Source organism: Symphalangus syndactylus, chromosome 8 (genome assembly GCF_028878055.3).
Source record: "Symphalangus syndactylus isolate Jambi chromosome 8, NHGRI_mSymSyn1-v2.1_pri, whole genome shotgun sequence".
NCBI lineage: Eukaryota > Metazoa > Chordata > Mammalia > Primates > Hylobatidae > Symphalangus > Symphalangus syndactylus.
Window position 1 is genome coordinate 15,054,640 of NC_072430.2, and position 24,875 is coordinate 15,079,514.

The window sequence follows — 24,875 nt, forward strand, 5'->3', positions numbered from 1 at the left end:
TGAGCCACCGTGCCTGGCCTGAACAGCCGAAAGTTCTGGGATTGGAGGCGTGAGCCACCGTGCCTGGCCTGAACAACTGATTTCAATTTCTGGCAATACCTTGGCACTTCCACTTTCTCACCTGATCTCCTCTGCAGAGAAGTTGACGATGGTGGGGATGAAGTTCTCCCGCATGATGATGGAGCGGATCTGCTTCCAGTCTGTGGTGCTTTCCCCCAGCAGCAGGCAGATGGACTCCAGCGCCAGCTTCACGGCAGCAGGAGGGTTGGCCATGGACCTCACCTCCACCAGGTGCTGCTTCTTGATCGACTTCACAGCTGAGTGGCAGCAGGAGTGGATGAGGGTTGATGGGTGGGAGAAGACAGAGCAAAGCATGGTGAGAATGTACCAAACAGCCAGGAGCTCCAGCTCCAATGAGAGAAAGGACAGCTAGCTGCTCAGAAGAGCTACGAAATGAGAGACTTTTCTGTATTAAACCCTCTGGAATAGGGTAAGTAGCTCATCTCTTAAATGATTATGAAGATCTTACAAAATGCAAGCATTCCTTAAAAAGCAGGATATTACCTTTAAAAATGTCTCACAAGTGCTAATTTCTTTATCTCCATAAAGATTAAGAATATATTAATTTACTATTTATTTGAGACAGAGTCTAGCTCTGTCGCCTAGGCTGGAGTGTAGTGGCGCGATCTCAGCTCACTGCAACCTCCGCCTCCCAGGTTCTAGCGATTCTCCTGCCTCAGCCTCCTGAGTAGCTGGGATTACAGGTATGCACCGCCACGCCCGGCTAATTTTCTATTTTTAGTAGATATGGGGTTTCTCCATGTTGGTCAGGCTGGTCTTGAACTCCCGACCTCAGGTGATCCACCCGCCTCGGCCTTCCAAAGTATTGGGATTACAGGCATGAGCCACTGTGCCTGGCCAATTTTTTGTATTAAGTAGAGATGGGGTTTCACCGTGTTGGCCAGGCTGGTCTTGAACTCCTGACCTCAGGTGATCCACCCGCCTCTGCCTCCCAAAGTGTTGGGATTACAGGCGTGAGCCACTGTGCCTGGCCAAAAATATTTTTAAAAAATATTAAAAAAAAATATTTTAAGTGCAATTGTGCATTTATTTTATATAATTTCAACAGACATTTTAAATTACAATTTAGAGGGATGAGTAAAGATGCGGAGTTAACAGTTCTAAAACAATGGCTGCCAGGCACAGTGGCTCACACATCTTAGTACTTCTGGAGGCTGAGGCAGGTAGATCGCTTGAGCCCAGGAGTTTGAAACCAGCCTGGGCAATACGGCAAAACCCTGATTCCACAAAAAATATAAAAATTAGCTGGGTGTGGTGGTGCGCACCTATAGTTCCAGCTACTCAGGAGGCCCAGGTGGGAGGATCATCTGAAACAGGGAAGGCTGAGGCTACAGTGAGCCATGGTTGCACCACTACACTCCAGCCTGGGGGACAGAGTGAGACCCTGTCTCAAACAAAGCAAAACAAAAACAATGGCCAATGACTTCTATACACTGAAACAGTTTTCTAGGCTGAAATTTTTGTAAAACAATTTTAAATAATTATTTAGAAGGTGAGAACTACATTAAATTATCATCCAAATCCAACTCTGAAGGAAAATCTATAGGTTGAGTGGTGCATTTGAATTCGTCTTGTTGTATAAGGTAAAAACTACAGGTAATTGGGTTATTTGAAGCAGGTTAAACACAGTGGGCAAGAAGACAGCACTCTTTTTTTCTTGTGTTTTCATTTATTCATTTATTTTAAAATAGAGATGGGGGTCTGGCTGTGTTGCCCAGGCTGGTCACAAACTCCTAAGTTCAAATGGTCCTCCTGCCTCAAATGATCCTCCTGCCTCGGCCTCCCAAAGTGCTGGGATTAGTGTGAGCCACCTCGCCTGGCTAAGAGCAGTCTTAATCACTGTGTAAATTGCAAATTAAAACAGGATGGCAGGTTATCGCCCTATTTCTATAGCATCTTACAGGCATGTAAGGAATGGAAAAAGAGAAGTAGGTGACTGCTATCAATACTTAAATTAGCAATTGGGTCATAGCCAGAACACTCAGAAATAATTACAAGACAGTTACACTGAATATTTTATATTTCTTGGTGAAATTCAAGTCAGGGATTGATAAATAGCATACTTATGTAATTATCAACAGATCTCTAAAAATGTATATTGACATAAAGCTTATATTGTGAAGTTTCTTTTATGAGAGGGGTTTCACTATGGTAAACACAATCTAGCTTTGTAGGAACTTTGCTTTGAGAGATGAAGACAATCTCAAGCTTTCAGAAAAAGCTTCAGATGGTTACTAATTATATTTTTGGAAACCAGAACCTTGGAGGGAAGCGTTGTGCAATGTTCAGCGACCTGAACTCCGCAGTAATGTTGACGGAGACCACCCTTCCTAGACATCAAAGCTCTGACAGTCTTTACATACCATTCTGGGCCTCAATGACGGCAGGCTCCACCTTATCAAGATCTTCTTTGACACTCATCTGTTTGTCCGCAATTACCTCCTGCTGCTTATGCAGCTGTTCCTGGATTTCTTGGCTCATAACCTAGAAAGGAGGGATGGCTTAGGTATGGGTTAAGCATTGGTTAATTTGCTGACTAAATTCTAAACAACATTCTTCACTCCGCCAACACACACACACACACACACACACACTCTCTCTCTCTCTCTCTCTCTAACCCTAAGACCCATTTTGAACCACATTTCCTACTCTCTCATTGGAGACTGAAAATGCTCAGCCCTTACAGGCCAGAATTCCCTGACACCATACCTTCTTCTTTTCAGCCTCCTGCTGGTCTTTCACCATCTTTTTCAGCTTATCATTGGCTGCTGCATTCTTCACCTCCAGCTCTTGGCTCTTTATCCTCAAGTCACGACGCAGTTCTTCTACCTAAAGAGCAAAGCCCACACTCAGAGACGACACATGCAGAAATCATACAGAAAGGGGTCCTCACTGCAGCTCACTCCCGTGAGGAATCTGTGCCTGTGACGCACCTGGTCGACTGTCTCTTTGATCTTCCTGAGCCCCACGTTCAAGTGCATCTGCTGCTCCTCCAGCTCGCTCCGCTTCTCGTGGAACAGGTTGGCGTAGTGATTGATGAAGTCCAGGTAGTGGCGAGGGGTGATGGCCATCGTTCTGCCGCCTCGCTTTGCTAGCCGAGCATTCGCCTTTCACAAAATAGTTACATCTTCTCACTCTTCAGGAAACTCTGTGACTTAACCTCAGAAAACAATTTTGGCCTTGGCAGATGGGTGTGACATGATAGAAGGAGCCTGGCCCTTGGGGCCAGAACACTCGAGTCGGGCCTCAGCTTAGCCACTTAGAGCTTTCGAGATACCCCTTACACTTCCAAACTTCTCTAAGCCCTTTAACTTCTCTAAACTGAGGATGGTGATTACACCAACTTTAGAGGTGTACTTATGTGAAAAGGCATCACAAATGTCAGTTACTATAGAAAGGTTGGCTAGCCTGCTTCCACCTTTTATTAGTAAGAAATGACAAGAAAGGGGCAAGGCAGGCCTGTGTGAGAAACTGCTCTGGTCCCTTGATTTCTGAAGCACAGCAAGATGATCAGACTACCAGGGGAAGCCAGGGCTGGACGACATTCCAAGGGCAATGGAGATGGCCTGCAGGGGCTGGGCAGCAGGACACCTACAAGCTCAGAGTGGATTTCACAAAGCTCTTCTGGGAGAGAGGAGTAGACTGAGCTCTTCTATTACAGAGAATCTACAGCAAAGATTAGCAAAATATGGCTAGCAGGCCAAGCCTTGCATTTTTCAGTAATGAGGTTTTACTGGCCACAGCCACACCCATTCATTTATATATGGTCTCTGGAGGCTTTTGCCTTACAATGGCAGCACTGAGTAGCTGTGCCCGAGACTACTCTACCTGCAAAGGCTAAAACATTTACGATCTGGCTCTTTAAAGAGAAAGCGTGCTGACTCCTGGTCTAGAGGAGAGAGTAAGGGCCTGAACATACAGCAGCAGTGGGAGGCAAAGGCAAAGGAGATCATTTTATCAGAGGCAGAGTCAGAGTCAGAGTCAGTGGGGGCACTAAAGTGTTAGACGACTCCAGAATTTGCAGCCCAGTGACGAGAATGAGATGTTATTAAAGAGGTAAGAGGTAAGAAACAAGCATTTCCTTTACAAGTAACAGTACAATGTCAAACATGAAGTGCCCTAAGGTCTATTTATGTTTTTTTGAGTCTGGGTCTCGCTCTGTTGCCCAGGCTGGATTGCAGTGGCATGATCTCAGCTCAATGTAACCTCTGCCTCCTGGGCTTAAGTGATCCTCCCCCATCAGCTTCCTGAGTAGCCGGGACTATAGGTGCCCACCACCATGCCCGGCTAATTTTATTTGTATTTTTTTGTAGAGATGGGCTCTCGCCATGTTGCCCAGGCTGGTCTTGCACTCCTGGGCTCAAGTGATCCTCCTGCCTTGGCCTCCCACAGTGCTGGGATTACAGGCGTGAGTCACTGCACCTGGCCTTAAGGTCTATTTTTATAGCAATTTAGTTTTATATTAGCGTGATGGTTAGTTTTGTGTTTTATGTGTTGATCTCAAAACTGAACCCACCTGGTGAAGAGTCTGATGAACAAACACACAGCTGTTCACAATGGCTTCCCGATGGGATGGTGGCTGCGGCAGTTTATCATACACAACTGGCATGTAATCAGGTACGATGTAATTTGGCTTCTCCAGGTCCATCTTACTTGTGAATTCTTTGCCAACCTGATACAGTGCTTCGGTGGACCAGTCTCCAAACCAATTCAACACACACCTGAGAAAGAGGCCCATGTTTCAGAACAGCTATGAGGGGCAGGCTTTGTCCCTTGGAAGGATACCGACTTTCCTGACCCGGAGCCAAGTAAAGGCCCGTGTACCTGTTGAAAAGTGCCGGTGATGTGGCTGCCCGGTCCTTGAGTCCCTCCGAGGACGGGTTCATGGTGAACACGACATGGAGGTTGCGGATAACCTGGCTAGTGAACCACTTGTAGAGCTCCTCGTGCGAGTCCAGCATCAGGCCTTCCTTCTGTGCCCCCTCTTTGCACTGCGTCATCAAGGTGGCATACTCGTCTCCTTCAAAGAGACCAGGCACCTGGGAAACAGCACAGTGCTGACTTACTGGTCCCCCGGTACCACGTAATGCAACGCAACACGTCACCTAATTACCTCTCCATTGGCCAGAAGGGTATTCATTCGCTCCAGGAATCCAGAATCTAATACATTAGATTCATCCATTATAAATGCTATCTTTTCATTTTTACAGCCAGAACGTCTCAATACTGTCCGCAGATCTTCATCAAAGTCTTCCCCTGTGTATTTCCTATGGACCTACAGAAGCAGAGGCAAGTTAGGTCTATTCCTACTCACTGAGCTCTGCACACATACCAAGAATCTGTTGCTGGGATTAAGAGGCCACCGACCAGACGCACCTTAATCTGGTACACACTCAAACCGTTCATCCAGGCGACGAAACGAGACAGGGTAGTTTTTCCTGCTCCACTAACACCAATCAGAAGCAAGTGGCCTTGAGGTTGACGGAATATTCTGAAACATTATGAGAACTGATCAATGTTAAGGCTTATAATGCCTCATTCCCCTTTTGACTCATATCTAGTGTCTACAGTATTTCGGACATGTTTTAACTTGAACTTGATATTAAACATTTGCTGAGCAACTGTTATTTATGAAGTCCAAGAGGAATGCAAAGACCAGTAAGACACGGTCCTGTCCTCTAGACTGACATGAGAGACTAATGCAATTCCAGCAGAAGGTCAAAGGGCCATAATCATGGCAGGTATGCAGTGCTGGGGGAGGAATAATGGAGTTCTGCTTAGGATAAACTGAGGATGATGTTAAGCTGGACTTAGAAAGAAGACAAGGGGGAAGCTGCTTGGCGGAGAAGGCTGAGGGGGAGGTGGTAGGACAGCAGGAGGCCTGGCGTGACCCGGCACATGCACTTACTCAAGAGCAGCTTAGGCGAGGGTGGGGCTGTAACAACAAAAAAGCCTACCTGTCAATCCTCAGCACGTGGTCTAGGACTTCATTAAACAGGACCAGCGGAACATCAAGTTCTTCTTCATAAAAGACCTTCAGCCTAGCTTTGACGTAATCTCTTAACTCTTCTTGGTCTACTGGGATGTAATCCTATAGAAAAAAAGGTAATACCCAAATTACTTAGAAACTATTAGATAGTTAATAACTATTAGACCAAAGTCAACTGTATTTCCACATACCACGAAGAAACTGTTGAAAAATGCAACAAAAAGGGTATCATTTACAACATAGCGAAAAAATATAAATTCATTAGGAATGGATCTAAAAACATGAAACACTTTTATAGAGAAAACTGAACTTCACCAAAAGGCAATGAAGACGACCTCAATACATGAAGAGGCACACCATGATCACGGAGGGAAAAACACTCTACTATAAAAATGCCAGTTCCATCAAACTCAGCCATAAGTTCAATGTAATCCCAATCAAAATCTCAGTGGTGGCAGGTGCTTATTGTCCTGGTGCAACCTGACAAGCCAATTCTGTATTTCATTTGGAACAGGAAAGATCCCTCTAAAAAAGAACCAGGTGTGAGGGCCTGCCCTGTTGTTTTTTTTTTTTTTTTTTTTTTGAGAGTAGCCTCGCTCTGTCACCAGGCTGGAGTGCAGTGGCGTGATCTCAGCTCACTGCAACCTCCACCTCCCAGGTTCAAGCAATTCTCCTGCCTCAGCCTCCCAAGTAGCCGGGACTACAGGCACGCGCCACCACGCCCAGGTAATTTTTGAGTAGAAGATAATTCGTTAGAATTCATTAAGAGTTAGAAAGGGATGGCAGAAAAAGAAGTATGTCTGAAATGATGCGAGTTTGCTACCTTAGACAGCCAGTTGCTGTACAAGATGGGTCGGCTCATTGCCTTCTCTCTGTCGATGTTAGGGAAGTGCTTCAGAGCAACCGTGTCGATGTTCTCATCAGTCCAACGCCTCTCCTCATCCTCTACGAGTCTGTGGGGAGAGCAGCATGTGCATTTGGGTAACTAGAGGGCACGGTGAAGAAGCACCATGTTTGTGGGTGCTGTGGGCTCTTCCAGAGGATGCAGTCAATCTTTACCACACATCTTCCTTTACTATGCATGGACGAACCTAAAAGCTGAACTCATGACAGCTTAGGCAACCTGAAATTTTATTTATTTACTTACTTACTCACAGAGTCTCACTTTTTTTTTTTTTTTTTTGAGACGGAGTCTCTCTCTGTCGCCAAGGCTGGGGTGCAGTGGTGCTATCTTGGCTTACTGCAAGCTCCGCCTCCCGGGTTCACACCGTTCTCCTGCCTCAGCCTCCCGAGTAGCTGGGACTACAGGCAGCTGCCACCACGCCTGGCTAATTTTTTGTATTTTTAGTAGAGACAGGGTTTCAGCATGCTAGCCAGGATGGTCTCAATCTCTTGACCTCGTGATCCGCCCGCCTGGCCCAGAGTCTCACTCTTACTTACGTACTTACAGCCTGGCAACAGGCTGAAGTGCAGTGGCGCGATCTTGGCTCACTGCAACCTCTGCTTCCCAAGTTCAAGCGATTCTCCTGCCTCAGCCTCCTGAGTAGCTGGGATTACAGGCATGTGCTACCATGCCCAGCTAATGTTTGTATTTTTAGTAGAGATGGGGTTTCGCCATGCTGGTCTCGAGCAGTAATCCCAGCACTCCGGGAGGGCAGAGGCAGGCAGACCACTTTAAGTCAGGAGTTCAAGACTAGCCTGGCCAATGTGGTGAAACCCTGTCTCTACTAAAAATATAAAAATCAGCCAGGCGTGGTGGCACATGTCTGTAATCCCAGCTACTCTGGGGGCTAGGGCACAAGAATTGCTTTGAACCCAGGAGACGGAGGTTGCAGTGAGCTGAGATCATGCCACTGCACTCTAGCCTGGGTGACAAAGCGAGACTCTGTCTCAAAGAAATGGGAACTGTGATGCGTGTAGTTTCAGAGGTGTAAGACTTACTACAAGGCAAGCAGGTGAGACTGACTGCGCTGCTGTGTGAGGACCTTTTGAGAAGCTGACTGTAAGATCTCCTATGCAGGCTACCAGGTGAGGGTCTAGTGAAGGCAGGTATATACTTACTGAAGCCAATCTGAATTTGTAAGCACAACTGCTGTTGCTACATTTGAATTTAAACAAAATTCTCTGTGGTATTAGAAATCTGTGAAAACTACATTGTGGGAGACAGGGTCTTGCTCTGTCACTCAGGCTGGAATGCAGTGGCACGATTATGGCTCACTGTAGCTGCAGCCTCCCAGGCTCAATCAATCTTCCTGTCTCAGCCTCCCAAGTAGCCGGGACTACAGGTACATGCCACCACACCTGGCTAATTTTTTTTTTTTTTTGTAGAGATGGGGGGGTCTCACTATGTTGGTCAGGCTGGCCTTGAACTCCTGAGCTCAATGATCCTCCTGCCTCGACCTCCCAAAGTGCTGGGATTATAGATGTGAACCACTACGCCCAGCCAATTTTTTTTTAATTGAGAAGGGGAGAGTGAAGGTAGCTGACGTAGCAACAATAACGAAAGACTGTTTAAAAAGCAGCAGAACTCCAATAAGAAATAAAAACAGGGCTGCCACGGCCAACACGCTCTGCACTCTGCCTTGCCTGCTCATCTCTTACAGTGGCTCTCAGTAATGTACCTGGTGTTGCCCAAGAACGCCAAGGACTCGGGTTGGAAAGCCAGTGATTAGAACTAGGCAGTACGCTGAGACTCCTTGTACAGTACTGACAGGAAAAACTGCAGGATGCCACCTGGTCCAGAGGCACAGCTGCCAAACACTTAAGCATTTCTTGGTCTGGAGGGAACCATCTGCCAAGTCATCTTACTGCAATTCAAACCACAAAACCTTCCACAGTTGATGCCGATCAGTCATCCGTTAGCAATTTTTTCCCTTAAGTATTGGTCACTTAACTAGAAAAACTCAAAACTTACAAGAATTGATCCAAGTGGGCAACAGGTAAAAGTGAAAACCAGTGCCCCAGAGCTGCAGCTGCAAAGCCTTTGATGAGAACACAGACAGAATCAGGAAGAAGGGTGGTGGTTACAGAGCATGCACAATGGGCAGTTGTTGGGAGACCTTTTAACTCAGCAGTGAACCCATGCTCTGGTAAGGTTATCACAGGCAGCTGCTACCTTGTGTGGTCCCACCTGACAGTTTAAAAGGTTTATTAAAGTGCCCCGTTTTTTGACTTCTATGATACATTTTTTAAAAAAGTACCCTGTTCACGGCCACAAGGTTTACGAAAGTGCCTTGCGTAAGCAGACGGTGGGCCAGCCGGTGCATTCAGTGCACTGTGACTTTGTTACCCTGGGGCAACTGTGACCAGTGTCCAGACGGGAGGCTGCCCTGGCTGACTCTGCTCCTTCCACCACTGGCACCACCTGGCTCTAACTTAGGCAGGCCACCCCTGCAAAGACCCCAACTTCGACAGCTGTTAAGAACTCAGAGCAGGGGAGAATGGGACCAACTGGATCCTTGGCTTCCCTTACCTGTCTTGGAAGAGACGCAGAGCTTCATGTGCCCAAATCCGAATGAGGCCTTCAACAGGCAAGGTCTCCAGAGGTCTCAGCGCTTCAAAGATGCCTCTCACCCACCTAGTCATTTCACGGGGTGAATAGATATAGTGAGGTTGTGTATCCTGGGTGAATCTCTCCTACGGGAATGACAAAAATTAGACACAGAGAAGTGATCAAAAGGGAAAATATGGCAAAACATGTTTACATTAAAGAACCTAGACCCTGAAATATTTAAGAAGATAGTTGGACATGGTGGTGGGTGCCTGTAGTCCCAGCTACTAGGGAGGCTGAGGCAGAAGAATCGCTTGAACCCAGGAGGCGGAGGTTGCAGTGAGCGGAGACTGTGCCACTGCACTCCAGCCTTGGTGACAGAGCGAGACTCCGTCTCCAAATGAGTAAACAATGTTGGAACAATTGGATAACTGTCCAGAACAAAGTTAGATGCAAGCTGCTCACTTTATGCTGAAATACATTATATTTAACGATTTAAATATTTAAACAATGAAACTACAAAAATACCTTCTGAAAATACTTAAAATTAAAAGCAAATTAAATACTGGGAAAAAGCATCTGCCACCTATGACAAGCAAGCTGTCCCAAAGCATGAAGAGTGAGGGAGACACAGCAGGGCAGTCGGCGGCTCCCACTCATCCCCCGCAGCCAGTGGCTCCATGGGAGGCTCAACAGAGAAATGCAAATAGCAACGAGAGTCACTTCTCACCAAATGGGCAAAGACGTTTTTGTTAATGACTATTTTTTAAATGTTGCAGAATACAGGGAAGCGGGTGCTGCTGGTGGGAGCATAGCTGGTCCAACCATCTTGAGAGCAATCTGGCAGATATGCAGCCTTTATATACACTAGAAACTGTACAGCTCTATTTTCATCACATACACACACATACACACGCATATAGGATAATGATTAAGCATGGAAATGTCAGCAGGCTTAGCACCTGCATAGAAAAGTGCCTTTGATGACAGACCTTGGAGAAAGTCTCTCGGCTCAATAACATCTCTGAATAAAGTCCAATCTTTATTTCAATAAAGTTCTCATTTTATTTTGAGATAGAGTCTCACTCTGTCACCCAGGCTGGTGCAGTAGCACAATCACGGCTCACCGTAAGCTCTGCCTCCAGGTTCAAGCAACTCACCCACCTCAGCCTCCTGGGAAGCTGAGACTACAAGCATGCACCACCACGCCCACCTATTTTTTGTAGAGACAGGGTTTTGCCATGTTGTCCAGACTGGTCCCAAACTCCTGGGCTCAAAGGATCCACCCACTTCAGCCTCCCAAAATGCTGGGATTACAGGTGTGAACCACCACACCTGGCCAATAGAGTGCCTTAATTATGCGAGGAAAACAATTTCTGGAAGAGCAAAGAAACTCTGCGTACCTGAGACATGGTGTAGAACTCCACCATGGCAGCAGTGAGTGGCTCTGCATATGTCCGCAGGGATGGAATGAGCCTCAGCATGGCGCGGTTGAAGGTGCCGTAGATCTGTGTGAGGGAGGCGGGGCCCGGGTAATCCACATACACGACAGGCACATGACGCAGGAACCTGTGCACAGACAGCCCAGCTCAGTGCCCCTCCCTGACAGCGGCTCCAAGGAAGGGGCAGTGTGCCAGTGGAGTCGCCCTGTCCAGGGCCCTGTCTGGAGGTCACTTCCTAACCCAGCTATGCAGACTTGACATCAGTGTTAGCTGAGATCACACACACACTGCCCAGGCTTGGGGTCTGACACACAACAGTCGATGGAAAACACTTGAAAAAGAAACCAGCAAAGATGAAAAAGTAACCAAGGCTTATTTCAGCCTCATCCTGGCTCTACAGACGAGTCTGGAGCAGTTCATCACTACCAAGAGATCAATGCTTTTATTTCATTTTATTTTATTTTATTTTATTTATTTATTTATTTATTTTGAGACAGAGTTTCGCTCTGTCGCCCAGGCTGGAGTGTAGTGGCGTGATCTCGGCTCACTGCAAGCTCCACCTCCCAGGTTCACGCCATTCTGCTGCCTCAGCCTCCCAAGTAGCTGGGACTACAGGCGCCCACCACCACGCCCAGCTAATTTTTTGTATTTTTAGTAGAGATGGGGTTTCACCGTGTTAGCCAGGATGGTCTCAATCTCCTGACCTTGTGATCTGCCCATCTCGGCCTCCCAAAGTGCTGGGATTACAAGCGTAAGCCACCACGCCCGGCCTTAATTTTGTTTTTGTATTTTCAGTAGAGATGGGGTTTCACTGTGTTAGCCAGGATGGTCTCGATCTCCTGACCTCATGATCCGCCCGCCTCGGCCTCCCAAAGTGCTGGGATTACAGGCGTGAGCCACCGCGCCCAGCCAATGCTTTTATTTTTAACATGTTTTCCTGGCATTACAACGCAGAGAAGTAACCCAAGAGGAACCCATAATAAGCAGTACTGTTATCTTTATTATCAAAACCAGGTTTTCGTGGTGCTGTGTTTACAGCCATCCTGGAGCTGTGTGTGTGTGAAGCAGAGCAGTCTACCGAGCTGTTTTACCTGTGTGAGAGGGGCTTTCTTCCAGGGTCCGTGGGGGGATTACAAGCTCCAACAAACTGGATTCTCTCCAGCTTCACCCACGTTTGATCTGAGGTACGGTAAAAGCCTCCGTGCTCCACCATCTGAAGGAAGGGACAGGTACCACATTAGGAGCAAAACGTGAACAAGAAACATTGTGGGCAGGAAGGGCCTTGTGGATAGAAACAAACCTGTCTGATGAAGGATATGACCCTCTGGGTCCCATATTTATCCATATCTGGCAAGTTGATTTCATCACAGAACAACACCAGCCACTTTCCAAGTTGAACAGGAGCCAAAACAACTCCGTTAGGCGTGCGCCTGTACTCGCAGTAGTGATCAAAAGTCTTCAGAAGCAGCTCTGGAGTAGTAGCACTGGAGAAGTTGAGACCCACCACCTTTGGAGGGAAGACACAAAACCGTGACACTGTAAGACCAACCCCATGCTCAACACCAAAAGGTCTGCTGTCCACCTCCTGGCCTCTTTACCTCCATGTCAGGCAAGGCCCGGAGGGCGCTGAAGAGTGTCATGGTCTTGCCAGACCCAGGAGGGCCACACAAGACCAGGGGCTTGTGCTCGGCCAGCCAAGTGTACAAGAGGGCTTCGTGGCGGACTGTGTCCAGTGTTGGCACGACGACATCAGGGGCTGCCACCTTGTGCGTCTCCACTTCAATCTGAGGCACCTTGGCCTGCCACGGAGACCACTCTCCACTGATGGACACCTACACACACAGATGGAAGTGTGAGTCCGGCTGGAACCAAGGTGCCTCCTCACGAGGTCTGTTTACCTGAACACAAACTTGAACTTTCAGAATAAGGAAGCAATTGGTCAGGTTAATCTGCATTCTTTGCAAACACATGGAACTAAAAGGATAAAGTCCTTCTATGAAATGGAATAAAATGAAAAGATGAAGTCAAGGTCCATGGTCAGGTTGTTCCAGGATGAGTTAAATCAACAAGGCAAGCATCAGAAACACGGGCTGTAACTGCATGCTCACCTCATAATCGATAATGGGTATGTTGGGCGCAGTGGGCAGAGGCACGGTCGTGATTCTTCTGATGTATTCACCCAGCTCTGCTCTCATTTTTAGCCGGCTGTCTCCAGACAGGGACCAGAGTATGGCATAAACCAGATATCGCTATTAAAAAAGGAATTAAACTTTGATTTTTATAAAATTTCAACAACAAAAGAAAGACACTTACAGCAAAGTTAACCTAAAGACAGTGGTTCCAGTCTTCCTGCATCACAGACACTCAATGCACCTTTCCTAGCCCCTCAACGAAGGCTTTGCCCTCGCCTAGGAGAGAGCGCACATCCACACAGGTGCAGCATTTCAGAGGTCCTCACACCTGTGGTCTGGCGCAGTGGTGAGCTCTGGGAAGCCCCTGATGCCCCCTGACCTGAATGTAGCGCTCCAGCTGCTCGATCTGCATGGGGAAGTCGGGATGGTTGGCGTTATACTGCGCCACGTTGCGGCAGGCCTGGTGCAGCATGGAGAAGAGCGAGCCCAGGCAGCGCAGGCGTGTTAGGTCCATGATGTGCTCCAGCTGGAAGGCGTGCTCTAGCGCCTTGGTGACCAGGCCGTTGGACGTGAAGTACGGTTGCATGATTGTAGCTGCATCTCTTTGGATCTAGAAAGTGGAATGAGTGATACTTAACTATCTTTCAAAAGGCAGGTGAGTTTCATCGATTCTAACCTGGTCCCAGGAGAAGGTCATACGACCTTGAAAAACTAATTTTGGATGAAGCTTCAATGACCAATCTTCATTTTCCTTCACCTTGGTGGTTCTCAAAAACCCTGCTTCCCAGGAACTTTGGTTTTCCCACTGAACACGGAAAAGAGCAGTCTTTCATCAATTTGTAGAGAAAAGTAAGATAACGAAAAGAATTCTTTAAATTTTCCCATACATAACTTTTAACATTTGTAGCTGCTACAGCTGGGCTTCCTTGTTTAAGCTGGCAGAAGACAACATTGATTACACAAAACTTGGCTGGGTACAGTGACTCACACCTATAGTCCCAGCACTTTGAGAGGCCAAGGCAGGTGGATTGCTTGGGCCCAGGGGTTCAAGACCAGCCTGGGCAACACAGCGAGATCATATCTGAACATCCTAGCACCCTCACGTCATGATATGTGGGTCCCACCTGGGCGTACCTGCAGCATGGGGGAAGCGGCCTCCTCCCCCTCATCCTCTTTGCCCTTGCGCCGCCGCTGTGCCTCATCCTCCCCTTCATCCAGCGGGATGCTGCGCAGCCTGGCCAGGAAGTTGTTGAAGATCATGTCAGTGCTCAGCACATCCTCACTGAACCAGACCATGCCGCAGCGCGACACTGTGGCCAAGGTTGCGTATTTCAAGTCCTGCACCTCAAACATTATTCTCACCTTGAAAGAAAACATTAAGCAGATTTAATGACATAGGTTTGGAACAAACCTGGACATTACGATTCTTTTACCTATATACACACTGAAAGGGTGACTTAAAACTTAATTTTCCTATACAGAAAGTAGCTGGGCATGGTGGCGTGTGCCTGTAATTGCAGCTACTTGGGAGGCTGAGGCAGAAGAATCACTTGAGCCTGGGAGGTGGAGGTTGCAGTGAGCCAAGATCATGCCACTGCACTCCAGCCTGGGTGACAGTGAAAACATGTCTCAAAAAATTTTTTTCTGCACTTATTTAAAAAAAAAAAACAAAAAACGCCTACAGCTCACATCATTACAGTATTCACCATTCTTTCTACAGGAATCTGGGCAGGACAAGTGTGTGTAGCAGGGCGAAGAGCAGGGCAGACCACCTTGTTTAAGGTTTCCCACTCTTTTGAGGGCACAGAAGCAACAGTCCCTCCAAGGGTGACGTCAGCAGTGACTGTGTCCTGGATGCCCACCGGGCCTGGATCCCTCCAGTCTCACATAACCTGACCAGGCAGGCACGCTGTCGTCTCCGGTGTTTTTTTTTTTTTTTTTTGAGATGGAGTTTTGCTCCTGTTGCCCAGGCTCGAATGCAATGGCGTGATCTCGGCTCGCTGCAGTGCCTCCTGGGTTCAAGCGATTCTCCTGTCTCAGCCTCCTGAGTAGTTGGGATTACAGGCATGTGCCACCACGCCCAGCTAATTTTTTGTCATTTTAGTAGAGACGGGGTTTCATCGTGTTGGTCAGGTTGGTCTCAAACTCCTAACCACAGATGACCCACCTGCCTTGGCCTCCCAAAGTACTGGGATGACAGGCGCGAACCACCGTGCCCAGCCTCATCTCCAGTTTAAAGATGGTGCAGGTGACTCGCTGGGGTCCCACTGCTAGTAAGTGGTTGAGATTCAAAGCAGGTGATAGGACTCCAGAGCCTTAACCTCAGAGCTGTAATTGCCTCGCAAGGAGATCATTCTCCTCTGACAACAGACTCTACTGGATCAGCTGTCAGAGCGGAATTTGAGTTGCTGGAGTACGAGCACACTTTCAGGCAGTACTAAGAATCCATGGCTGGCTCCTGAAGCTGAGATAAATACCAATCCTAAGCCTTGTTGTTAAAGGCTCATAAGCTGATCAGGCCAGAAACCTTGCATCGTCCTTGAATCCTTTCCCTCACACCCACATCTAGTCCATCAGCAAATCCCACGCATGCTTTAAACTCCGGCCACAGTCAGTCACCTCTCAGCACCTTCACTGCTGCCAGCTCACCCCGTCCCTGGTGCCTGGAGGTCTGAGGCAGCCTCCAACTGGCCTCCTGGCTTTCACCCTGCCCTCTTCATTCTCCAAATGGCAGCCAGACGGATCTTCGTGGACATACATCAGGGAACATCGCTCCTGTCCAGGCTGCTCCACGGATCCCAGCTTACCCAGTGTACAACCTCACACCCCCACAATGACCTCCAGGGCCCCTGACCTGGCTCGTTTCCTCTCTGGTCTCAGCCCTGACTTGTCCTCCCCAGTCCTCTCCGCTTCAGCCGACTACCCCTTGCTGTCCTCATGTACAACAGCCCCCTGTCCCAGACCTGCTACTCCTGCTGTGTGTTCCTTTGCCCAGCATACTTGGGAGACTTGGGACCTACTCCCTCACTCCCCTAAGTGTCTGCTCAAACCACGTTCTCAGGGAAGGCTTCACATTTTAACCTCCAACCCCCACCAACACCTGACAGCACACTTTCCATTTCTTTTTTTCTTTGCACCAATCACTATTTATTTTGTTTGTCCATTTTCTGCATCACACGTGAGCAAGGGCTTTTGTCTTCCTGCTTTTTTTTTTTTTTTTTGAAACGGAGTCTCGCTCTGTCGCCCAAGCTGGAGTGCAGTGGCGCGATCTCGGCTCACTGCAACCTCCACCTCCCAGGTTCAAGGGATTCTCCTGCCTCAGCCTCCTGAGTAGCTGGGACTACAGGTGCCCCCCACCATGCCCGGATAATTTTTTGTATTTTCAGTAGAGACGGGGTTTCATCATGTTAGCCAGAATGGTCTCGATCTCCTGACCTCATAATCCACCCGCCTGGGCCTCCCAAAGTGCTGGGATTACAGGCGTAAGCCACTGCGCCTGGCCTGTCTTCTTGCTTTCTGACTGCTGTATTTTCAGCATCTAGAACAGGGTCTGACTCAGTGCAAATCCACACCGGGCCTGGCTGTGTTTACTGATCAGTAGGTGTTGTCAGGCACCTGTATCACGCACTCATTTCCCAAGGGACAGCCTAGAAAGCCCCATTCCAAATTTCTCATTTTCCCAACTCTATAGATGTGTAACAGCTTAAGAAACCTTAACGACAACCCCACCATACAGGGTTAACTGATCATTGTAGAGTGTGCTTATTACTCAATAAATGATAGAAAGCCATTAATAAAACCTATTAAAACACTAGCCATGGAAATGGAAAAAACATCTAGCAGTTGAGATGCTACCTTTGAAAATTACTTAGATGCGATGATCGCTACTCCATGGAATCTGGGTCCATGACTCCAGAGCTGCACTTAGCTAGCACATGAATTTTAGTTGGCCAAAAGGAATTATTCAGTTGATGACATACGAAAGGTCACTTACATTGGGTGGGAGACTGAGGCGCTCTCCATTGGGCAGAGTTAGGAGCTTATTGTCATCCAGCACCGAGTTCAAGTTCTCAACCCACTCTGGATCCACATCACCATCGAAGACGATCCATTGGCGCTTCTGTAGCTCGCCTCTCACACTGTCGATGATCCTGGTTGGGAAGGATTTTAAAACAGCTGCTGACTAAATCAAGATTTTAACGTTAGGCATGTTTACCGATGATGGTTTCTGAAGTGACCTTTAATTTGCTCAGACTTCAGTTGAAAAATAGTGTATACTCTGCTCTTGTGAGAGCGAAGTACTTAGGGCCCATATCCAGGAGAACACAAACACAGATCAAAGACGACGTACTTTCTCAGCACGTGTGTGAAGAGCCCATCTGTCCATTCCCTGGTGTTGGGGTCCAGGGTTCCGTAGAGGTGGTCTTTGCTGATGGCCTTGGGGTCGATGATATGGGCCACACCTTCCACACCCTCGAGTCTCTCCAACGCCTTCAGCAGGACACGCCAGGCCATGCTCTTCCCACTTCCCGAGGGCCCCACCATCATCAGGCCATGATTGATCTGGGTGATCTGATAGAGCTGGAGAACCTGCAGGGCCCAACAGACCAGCAGAGTGACCGTCATCAGGCCATGATTAATCTGGGTGATCTGATAGAGCTGGAGAACCTGCAGGGCCCAAGAGACCAGCACAGTGACCATCCCAGAGGAGGAATGGGGACAGCTCCTCACTCAGCCACCTCTTGTGAAAGTGAGCAAGAAACATTACGTATGGATTTTTTTTTTTTTCTAAAACGGAGTCTCTCTCTGTCGCCCAGACTGGAGTGCAGTGGCACGATCTCAGCTCACCGCAAGCTCTACCTCCCAGGTTCAAGTGATTATCCTGCCTCACTCTCCCAAGTAGCTGGGATTACAAGCGCCTATCTATGGATTATTAAAGGCAAGTACTGAAACTCCCCAACTGGAGAGATGTGACACAGGTCACATCTAAAACATTTCCAACTGTGGCGATTTCTTCGGTAAGTCAGGAAGGCTGGAGTCAGTGGGACAGGAGACACCAATGAGCAGCCTCAACAAGGACACATCAGATCCCGCCAGGGACAACCAGAGACCGAATGGATGAACCGTGTGTTCAATCCCGTACAGCGTCTCTCAGGCTAAACACACAGAGCTTGTGTAAACAATAAACTTTTTCTTAAATGAATCACATAGAGGAAGGAAAGAAGCCAATACAGAATGTAAACTGCGTACTGATCAGCGATTTAGGTTGTTCATCTCTGGCACTGGAAAGTCTTGTAAGCAGAATTTTTACCAGTATAAACAACTTTCCAATATAGTCATGCACTTAGCATTTTCAGAAATTGAACTGTATCACGTAAAATTTTCAGGTTAAGTATTATTTCCTCTTCATTTAAACAACAAAAAAATTTCAAATAGGCCATAGGCAAATCTTCATAAAGCATATTATGCACCTCCACAGCCTTTGTGGACAGTTTCATCAAAGGGCCCACGGTTGCCATTACTGGACACTAAAGTCAGCAGGGTCTGTGAGGGCAGTGGCCAGTGAAACAATCCAAGTTACCTTTTCAACCCACATTCCACCAACTTCTTCTCCATCTCCATATGTCAAATACATCTCCTGACACACTTTCTTCAGCTCTTCTCGAAGGGCAGTCATCTCACCCCTGTGATACTGGACTCCAGGGAACACGTCCGACAGGAGGCTGAACAGCAGCGGGATGTCCTCTGCCACCAGCTTCGGCACCATCGTCTCACAGACGCTCTGTATCAGAATCTGCGGGGAGAGGACCGGGCTGTGAGCAGCGGAGCACGGCTCGAGTACCACCCGCTGCATCTCCAGGAGGTGCGTGATCAGTAGCTGTTGATGAACAAACGGTGCGACCACCACTCGCCCACATTCGTGCCCTCGACTCACTGGGTCAACATTACAGTCTATTCCAGCCATCCCAAGACATGTGAACTCAAGAAGAACTCACAAGTCATGGCTTAAATGTTAAAAAGGTAAATTTAAATAACGTATAAGGTTTGAATGATCAAAACGTTTGTAACGAACCTCTTGTTCAGGGAGATTTTCAGCAATTTCTCCTTCATCAACTGCTTCCCCTCGTTCCTCTTTCTCCCTCTTTATCTTCTGGATTCTCTCTCTCTTCACATTGCCTGCACTCACCAGCACACTCTTCAAAGCCCGAAGACCAAAGTCATAATGGCTTTGGGAAGAGAGCTGCTCGTCACATAGTCTAGAAAAGAAAAAAAAAGGCTTTCTTTAAAAACAGTATACTTTAAGCAATAATAGGGTCAAGTGTCAAGAAATCAGAGATGGATATTTTGAAAGACGTACCATCGTTACACATAAAAATTTTAAGGTTAAATGGACACATTTAACATATGCAAGAAACATGATTTTGAAGAATTCTAAGCTACTTACTTAAAAAACGGGACGATTTTGTTGGCAAGCACTTCAGCAGTGCGGAAACCCTGTGAGTAGAGCATGACCTGGGCGATTAACTGCCGGTCGGGCTTGGTCATGGCCAAGCTCCGGAACAGCTTCTTCAAGTTGTCAGGAAGGTTAGACCGGCCCGCGTAGCCAGGGTTCATGGTGATGAAGATGGCCATGTCTGGGCTCACCTTGACTTGTTTGTTCAGCAGCTCACAAGTAATGGGGGCAGAGGCTGAGAACAAGATGATAGTGTTAAGACTAGAAATGTTAAAAAACAAACAAACAAAAAAGCCCATTCTAAAATGTCTCTAAAACAACAGACAAAGCTCTCGTTCTCCCAGGGAGCTGGAGTAGAGGCTTCCTGGGGGGCTGCTCTCTGGCCTTTCTTCAGGGACCACCAGCCACGCTCTCCCAGCCCAGGTGGACCCATTCCCATGTACTTCACGTGCAAATGTGTCCCAGGTCAAGCCAACAGAGGCAGAGACCACTATTTTATTTGGGCAACACAACACTGAGTGTCATGGAGAACTCGAGATAGAGATGCAGTCCAACAAATGTGCAAAAATAAAAAGGAATAAATGCCGCGACACTGACTGGCTTAGATCATGGGAATTACCTGCTCCTAGCATCATCACAATAAAAAAAACCCCAAACCTCCAAGCACCTCTGAGCCACTTTGTAACAGAGTGTATTCCCGCCTTAAGAGAATACTGATCGCAAAGGCAAGTGTTGCTTTCCTCCACACTCCTTTTGTTTTATTTAGGAGGAAACATTAAAAGCTACACTGTGCACATAAGACAGAATTTCACACCTACCCAATACCCAAATGTTTGCCTCCTTCAGCATCCCACCCTCCCTGACCCCACATGCTAGGACTTTGTGTTGAACCGGGAAGGGAAGTGGTCCCTGGGGCCTGACAGCTGCTCCTATCGTGATAAAGGGCTTGTTTCCAAAGACAGACGGCAGGACACTGGCCAGACAGGTGGCTGGGGAGGCTGGCTCTCTGATGATGTGAGAAGAGGGGGCACCAAGGGCCCACACTAGAGGTCACATTCATCCCGTGGCAAAGGCCGTGGAGGGAACACACAAGCTCTAAGGGGGCATGGGGGCATCTGGCTGGCTGAGGAAGGACTGCTCAGGTTTTTGGTTGTCCTAGGACATAGAAACCTCTATGCTGCTGCCCTAGAATGAGGACTAAAAGCTGTGATGCAGTACAGTCCTGGGTTTCTCTTTTTGGGGGGACAGTTTTGCTCTGTAGCCCAGGCTGGAGTACAGTGGCATGATCTCAGTTCACTACAACCTCTGCCTCCTGGGTTCAAGGGACTCTCCCTGCACAGCCTCCTGAGTAGCTGGGATTATAGGTGTGTACCACCATGTCAGGCTCATTTTTATATTTTCAGTAGAGACGGGTTTCACTATGTTGGCCAAACTGGTCTTGAACTCCTCACCTCAACTGATCTGCCCTCCTTGGCCTCCCAAAGTGCTGGGATTACACATGTGAGCCACTACGCCTGGCCTGGGTTTCTTACCTTCCGTCTTTAACCACAGCTCACTATACTGCCTGCAACAGTGAGTTCCTGTGAACTAAATTCTTGCTTATTTCTAATTCAAGAGGTAGAAAATTAGTTCACTGGGGAATTTCCCTCTACACTCTCTAAGTAATTTTTGAAGAAAAGGTGTCTTACTCTTGTCGTAGTTGGGGTTGGAATGTTCACGCAGTGCTTCCTGTATGCACTGCACCTGCTGGGACACAGCCGACAGCATCCGCTCCTCCAGGCGGTTGAACTCGTCAAAGCAGCCCCAGGCACCCACCTGGCAAAGGCCCACAAAGATCCGGCCCATTGCCTGGAAAGGAGAGGAAGAAAGAAGCTAAAACCACCTGCTGTGCCCTCAATTGTCTCCCCTCTCCCTTGCCACAAATTAGTATGTTGATGCCCTAACCGTAGTGGGTTTGTCTTTAGCGAAAGAGCACGTAAGGACATAACTAAGGTTAAATGAAGCCATAAGGGTTGGGGCCGCTGATCCATAGGACTGGTGCCCTTATAACAAGAGGAGGAGGAACCAGAGTGCTCTCCCTGCATGTATTCCGAGGAAAGGCCTTGTGGCGACAAAATAGCCATATGCAAGCCAGGAAGAGGGCCCTCACTGGGAACTGAACCCCGCTGGCACCTTGATCTTGGACTCCCAGCCTCCAGAGCTGTGAGGAAATACATTTCTATTGTTAAGCCACACAGCCTGTGCTGCTTGGATATGGTGGCCTGAGCAGACTACCATACCACCTGCCTCAGTGCTGGCTTCACGGGGCTCAAACCCTGACTCTGACGATCTGCTTGGCCTTGGGCAAGTCACGTCTTTTTGAAATGCACATCTCCTCATCTGTGAAATGGAATACTACCTTCTCCCATGGTGGCTGTGAAGGATAAATTAGAGTCACACCTCAGGTGACGGGCCCAGAGCCTACACACAGCAGTTACTTCATGAACAACAGCCGTTATCATGACAGATGTAAAGCATAACATCTTCTTTCTTCTGTGCCAATAAAATCTCAATGGCAAAGCTACTGTTTTTATTCTATCACTTTTTGTTGATTAAAGATAAACCTCTTCCATAACATGTGCTTATTCCAAGACACAGGCACTAAAAATGTCTTAAAAAATCTGACATTTTAGAAAAATATTACATTAAAGATCTAACTTTGAAAACATGAAACTAAAGTCAACTTCAAAGCATGTATGCTGGACACCTCAAACACTTCAAAATAACACGTATCCCTACTACAGGACTCAGGAGGCCGTTTAAACAATGCTGAGCTGTAAGACCAATGGCTTTGAGAGAGGTACGAGCTCGATATTCCCCAAATGATCCCTGCAGGGCATTACATTTTAGGTGGAGCCCATAAAGTGTCTCACCTGGAAATCAAAGGTTTCATCACAGTTGAAAACTAAAACAAACCGTCCAAGCTGATGGCCAAGAGCTTTGACAGACTCTGTTTTCCCAGTTCCAGCAGGTCCTGTTTAAAGAAAAGCAGCAGAGTGCTTGAGTCCATTACCTAACTGAAAACATATCTTTAGCTTTCAAAGAACTACAAAAAGCAACTCATTTAAAAAATCCAAGTAGTGGCCAGGTGCGGTGGCTCATGCCTGTAATCCCAGCACTTTGGGAGGCAGAGGCAGGCAGATCACCTGAGGTCAGGAGTTCAAGACCAGCCTGGCTGACATGGTGAAACTCCATCTCCACTAAAAATACAAAAATTAGCCGGTCACAGTGGTGGGTGCCTGTAGTCCCAGCTACTTGGGAGACTGAGGCAGGAGATCGCTTGAACCCGGGAGGCAGAGGTTGCAATGAGCCAAAGTTGCACCACTGAACTCCAGCCTGGGAGACAGAGCAAGACTCCATCTCAAAAAAAAATCAAAGTAGTAATAAATACAAACAAATTTAAGATTTTAGAATGTACACACCACATAATTAAGAAGTACATTCAGGCTGGGCGTGGTGACTCACGCCTGTAATCCCAGCACTTTGGGAGGCCGAGGTGAGCAGGTCACCAGGTCAGGAGTTTGAGACCAGCCTGGCCAACATGGTGAAACCCTGTCTCTACGAAAAATACAAAAATTAGCCTGGTGTGATGGCGTGTGCCTGTAATCCCAACTACTCAGGAGGCTGAAGCAGGAGAATGGCTTGAACCCGGGAGGCGGAGCTTGCAGTGAGCCAAGATTATGCCACTGTGCTCCAGCCTGGGCGACAGAGACTCTATCTCAAAAAGAAGTACATTCAAATCATTAGCTTTATCTTTAAACATTTTAATATATGATTCCATCTGTCCAGATCTGTGGAAGAACTTACCAAATGGGGAACCCCCCAGCCTGGCCTCCAAGGCTTGTGTCATTGTCAAATAGCAGCGGTCAGTGAGGGGGGTCTGGACCAGTTTGTCCTGAACACCCAGGTACTCAAAGCCATAGTTAAATTTGGCATTTGCCATTTGAATTGACAACTGCTGTAACACATCAGTTTGCTTAGGGTCAAAGTAAAATCGCATCTGGCTGAGCCATTCAAAAGATTTGGCGTTGTCAATCTTGCTTTTGATCAAGGACCTTGTAACATCTCTCTGGTGAACCAACTCTGTAATCTGAAGAAAGAGAGTCACTTTAAAAGTTCATCTACACTAAAGTAATACAGTGCATTCTCCGGATTTGTGGACTGTTAAACTGAAATTGAGGTTCTAGGTCCAGTTACAATGGCTTTCAGTAAATGTTCCAAAAGGCAAATTCACTTTCAGAGATGAGAGAAATGTTACTCATGAGATGGTATTACATAGAACCCAGAGCTGCAGCAAAAACAAAGAAACAGAAACACCTGGCTTTAAATATTTTAACATTCTGCAACTATCTTAAAACATGATGGAAGACTAGCTTTCTGATGTGTGTCCTAAGAGTCTGCCATGCACTGCCATGGGGCTTGGAGCAGGTACTGCCCATGCCGTGCGGCTTAGCACTGCTGTGGCCACCTCTCTGGGGAGATGACAGGAAAGAGCAAGAGATCCTGACCAAAGTTGATCTCTTTCTCTCTACCGTGATGTCGTGTAACCCCTGCATGCCCCTGAGATTACCTTTCAATAGGGACAAGGAGTCAAATGCCCACCCTCAGAGGATATCCATACACCATCCACTATTCCCCTTGATACTACCTGAAACCTTTTTCAAGCATGATTTCCATTTAACTGCGTGGTTGAGGGTGTAAGAGTCTAACTGGTAAGGAAGGAGTCAGGTGCGAGACTAACCAAGTGTTCTAGCTTCCGCCTTCGGAGTGGGGGCTGCTCCATGAGGACAGAGTCTGCTAACACATTGAGGGTGACCTCCACGTTGCTCAGCACGGAGTGCAAGGGCGCGGCATCTCCACCTCCACCCATGCTGCTCAGTGCGGTCTCCACGTTCTCAGACCAGGCTATCTGGGCTGACAAAACCACAAGCTGGGCCTGAAAGACACAGAAACAAGATCCCAAAGGATCATTTTAAAGATTGGTCCGCGTTTTCACCATGAGCCCACTCACTTCTACTATAGATTACCTGGTATTTATCAATCCAAGTAATGTAGGTATTTGGGTCAATTGAAGTTGCTTTACCAAAAATCTCAACTTCCGTAACAGACTCAGCAAGCAGTTTGGCCAGGGTGACTCTCATCTCCTTTTCTACCAATGTGAGCCACTCATTGATTTTGGGATGTTCAGTAATTGACACAGGAGTTTTAAACATAACCTGAAATAAATACAATTTTAAGAAATGAGGTA

General features: G+C 47.4%; 1 protein-coding gene across 2 annotated transcripts in view; it reads right to left on the reverse strand.

Annotated features, from left to right (window-relative positions):
• DYNC1H1 (dynein cytoplasmic 1 heavy chain 1) overlaps positions 1-24,875 on the reverse strand; it is an 86,056-nt gene that overhangs the window by 17,939 nt on the left and 43,242 nt on the right. Inside the window, exons 25-52 of one of the 2 annotated variants that reach the window (XM_055288101.2) lie at positions 24,655-24,843; positions 24,369-24,563; positions 23,435-23,717; positions 22,501-22,601; positions 21,277-21,436; positions 19,580-19,823; positions 19,208-19,391; positions 18,716-18,928; positions 17,486-17,724; positions 17,129-17,285; positions 14,269-14,496; positions 13,514-13,744; positions 13,111-13,251; positions 12,601-12,834; positions 12,303-12,509; positions 12,094-12,215; positions 10,964-11,129; positions 9,543-9,706; positions 6,894-7,023; positions 6,039-6,172; positions 5,458-5,572; positions 5,195-5,356; positions 4,906-5,120; positions 4,598-4,802; positions 3,015-3,188; positions 2,791-2,910; positions 2,445-2,565; positions 122-317 (exon numbers count right to left, since the gene is read on the reverse strand). In XM_055288101.2, the coding sequence (XP_055144076.1) occupies positions 122-317; positions 2,445-2,565; positions 2,791-2,910; positions 3,015-3,188; positions 4,598-4,802; positions 4,906-5,120; positions 5,195-5,356; positions 5,458-5,572; positions 6,039-6,172; positions 6,894-7,023; positions 9,543-9,706; positions 10,964-11,129; positions 12,094-12,215; positions 12,303-12,509; positions 12,601-12,834; positions 13,111-13,251; positions 13,514-13,744; positions 14,269-14,496; positions 17,129-17,285; positions 17,486-17,724; positions 18,716-18,928; positions 19,208-19,391; positions 19,580-19,823; positions 21,277-21,436; positions 22,501-22,601; positions 23,435-23,717; positions 24,369-24,563; positions 24,655-24,843 (5,030 nt within the window). Of the gene's footprint in view, positions 1-121; positions 318-2,444; positions 2,566-2,790; positions 2,911-3,014; positions 3,189-4,597; positions 4,803-4,905; positions 5,121-5,194; positions 5,357-5,457; positions 5,573-6,038; positions 6,173-6,893; positions 7,024-9,542; positions 9,707-10,963; positions 11,130-12,093; positions 12,216-12,302; positions 12,510-12,600; positions 12,835-13,110; positions 13,252-13,513; positions 13,745-14,268; positions 14,497-17,128; positions 17,286-17,485; positions 17,803-18,715; positions 18,929-19,207; positions 19,392-19,579; positions 19,824-21,276; positions 21,437-22,500; positions 22,602-23,434; positions 23,718-24,368; positions 24,564-24,654; positions 24,844-24,875 lie in introns of both variants that reach the window. The other variant, XM_063643821.1, reaches the window with a different exon arrangement.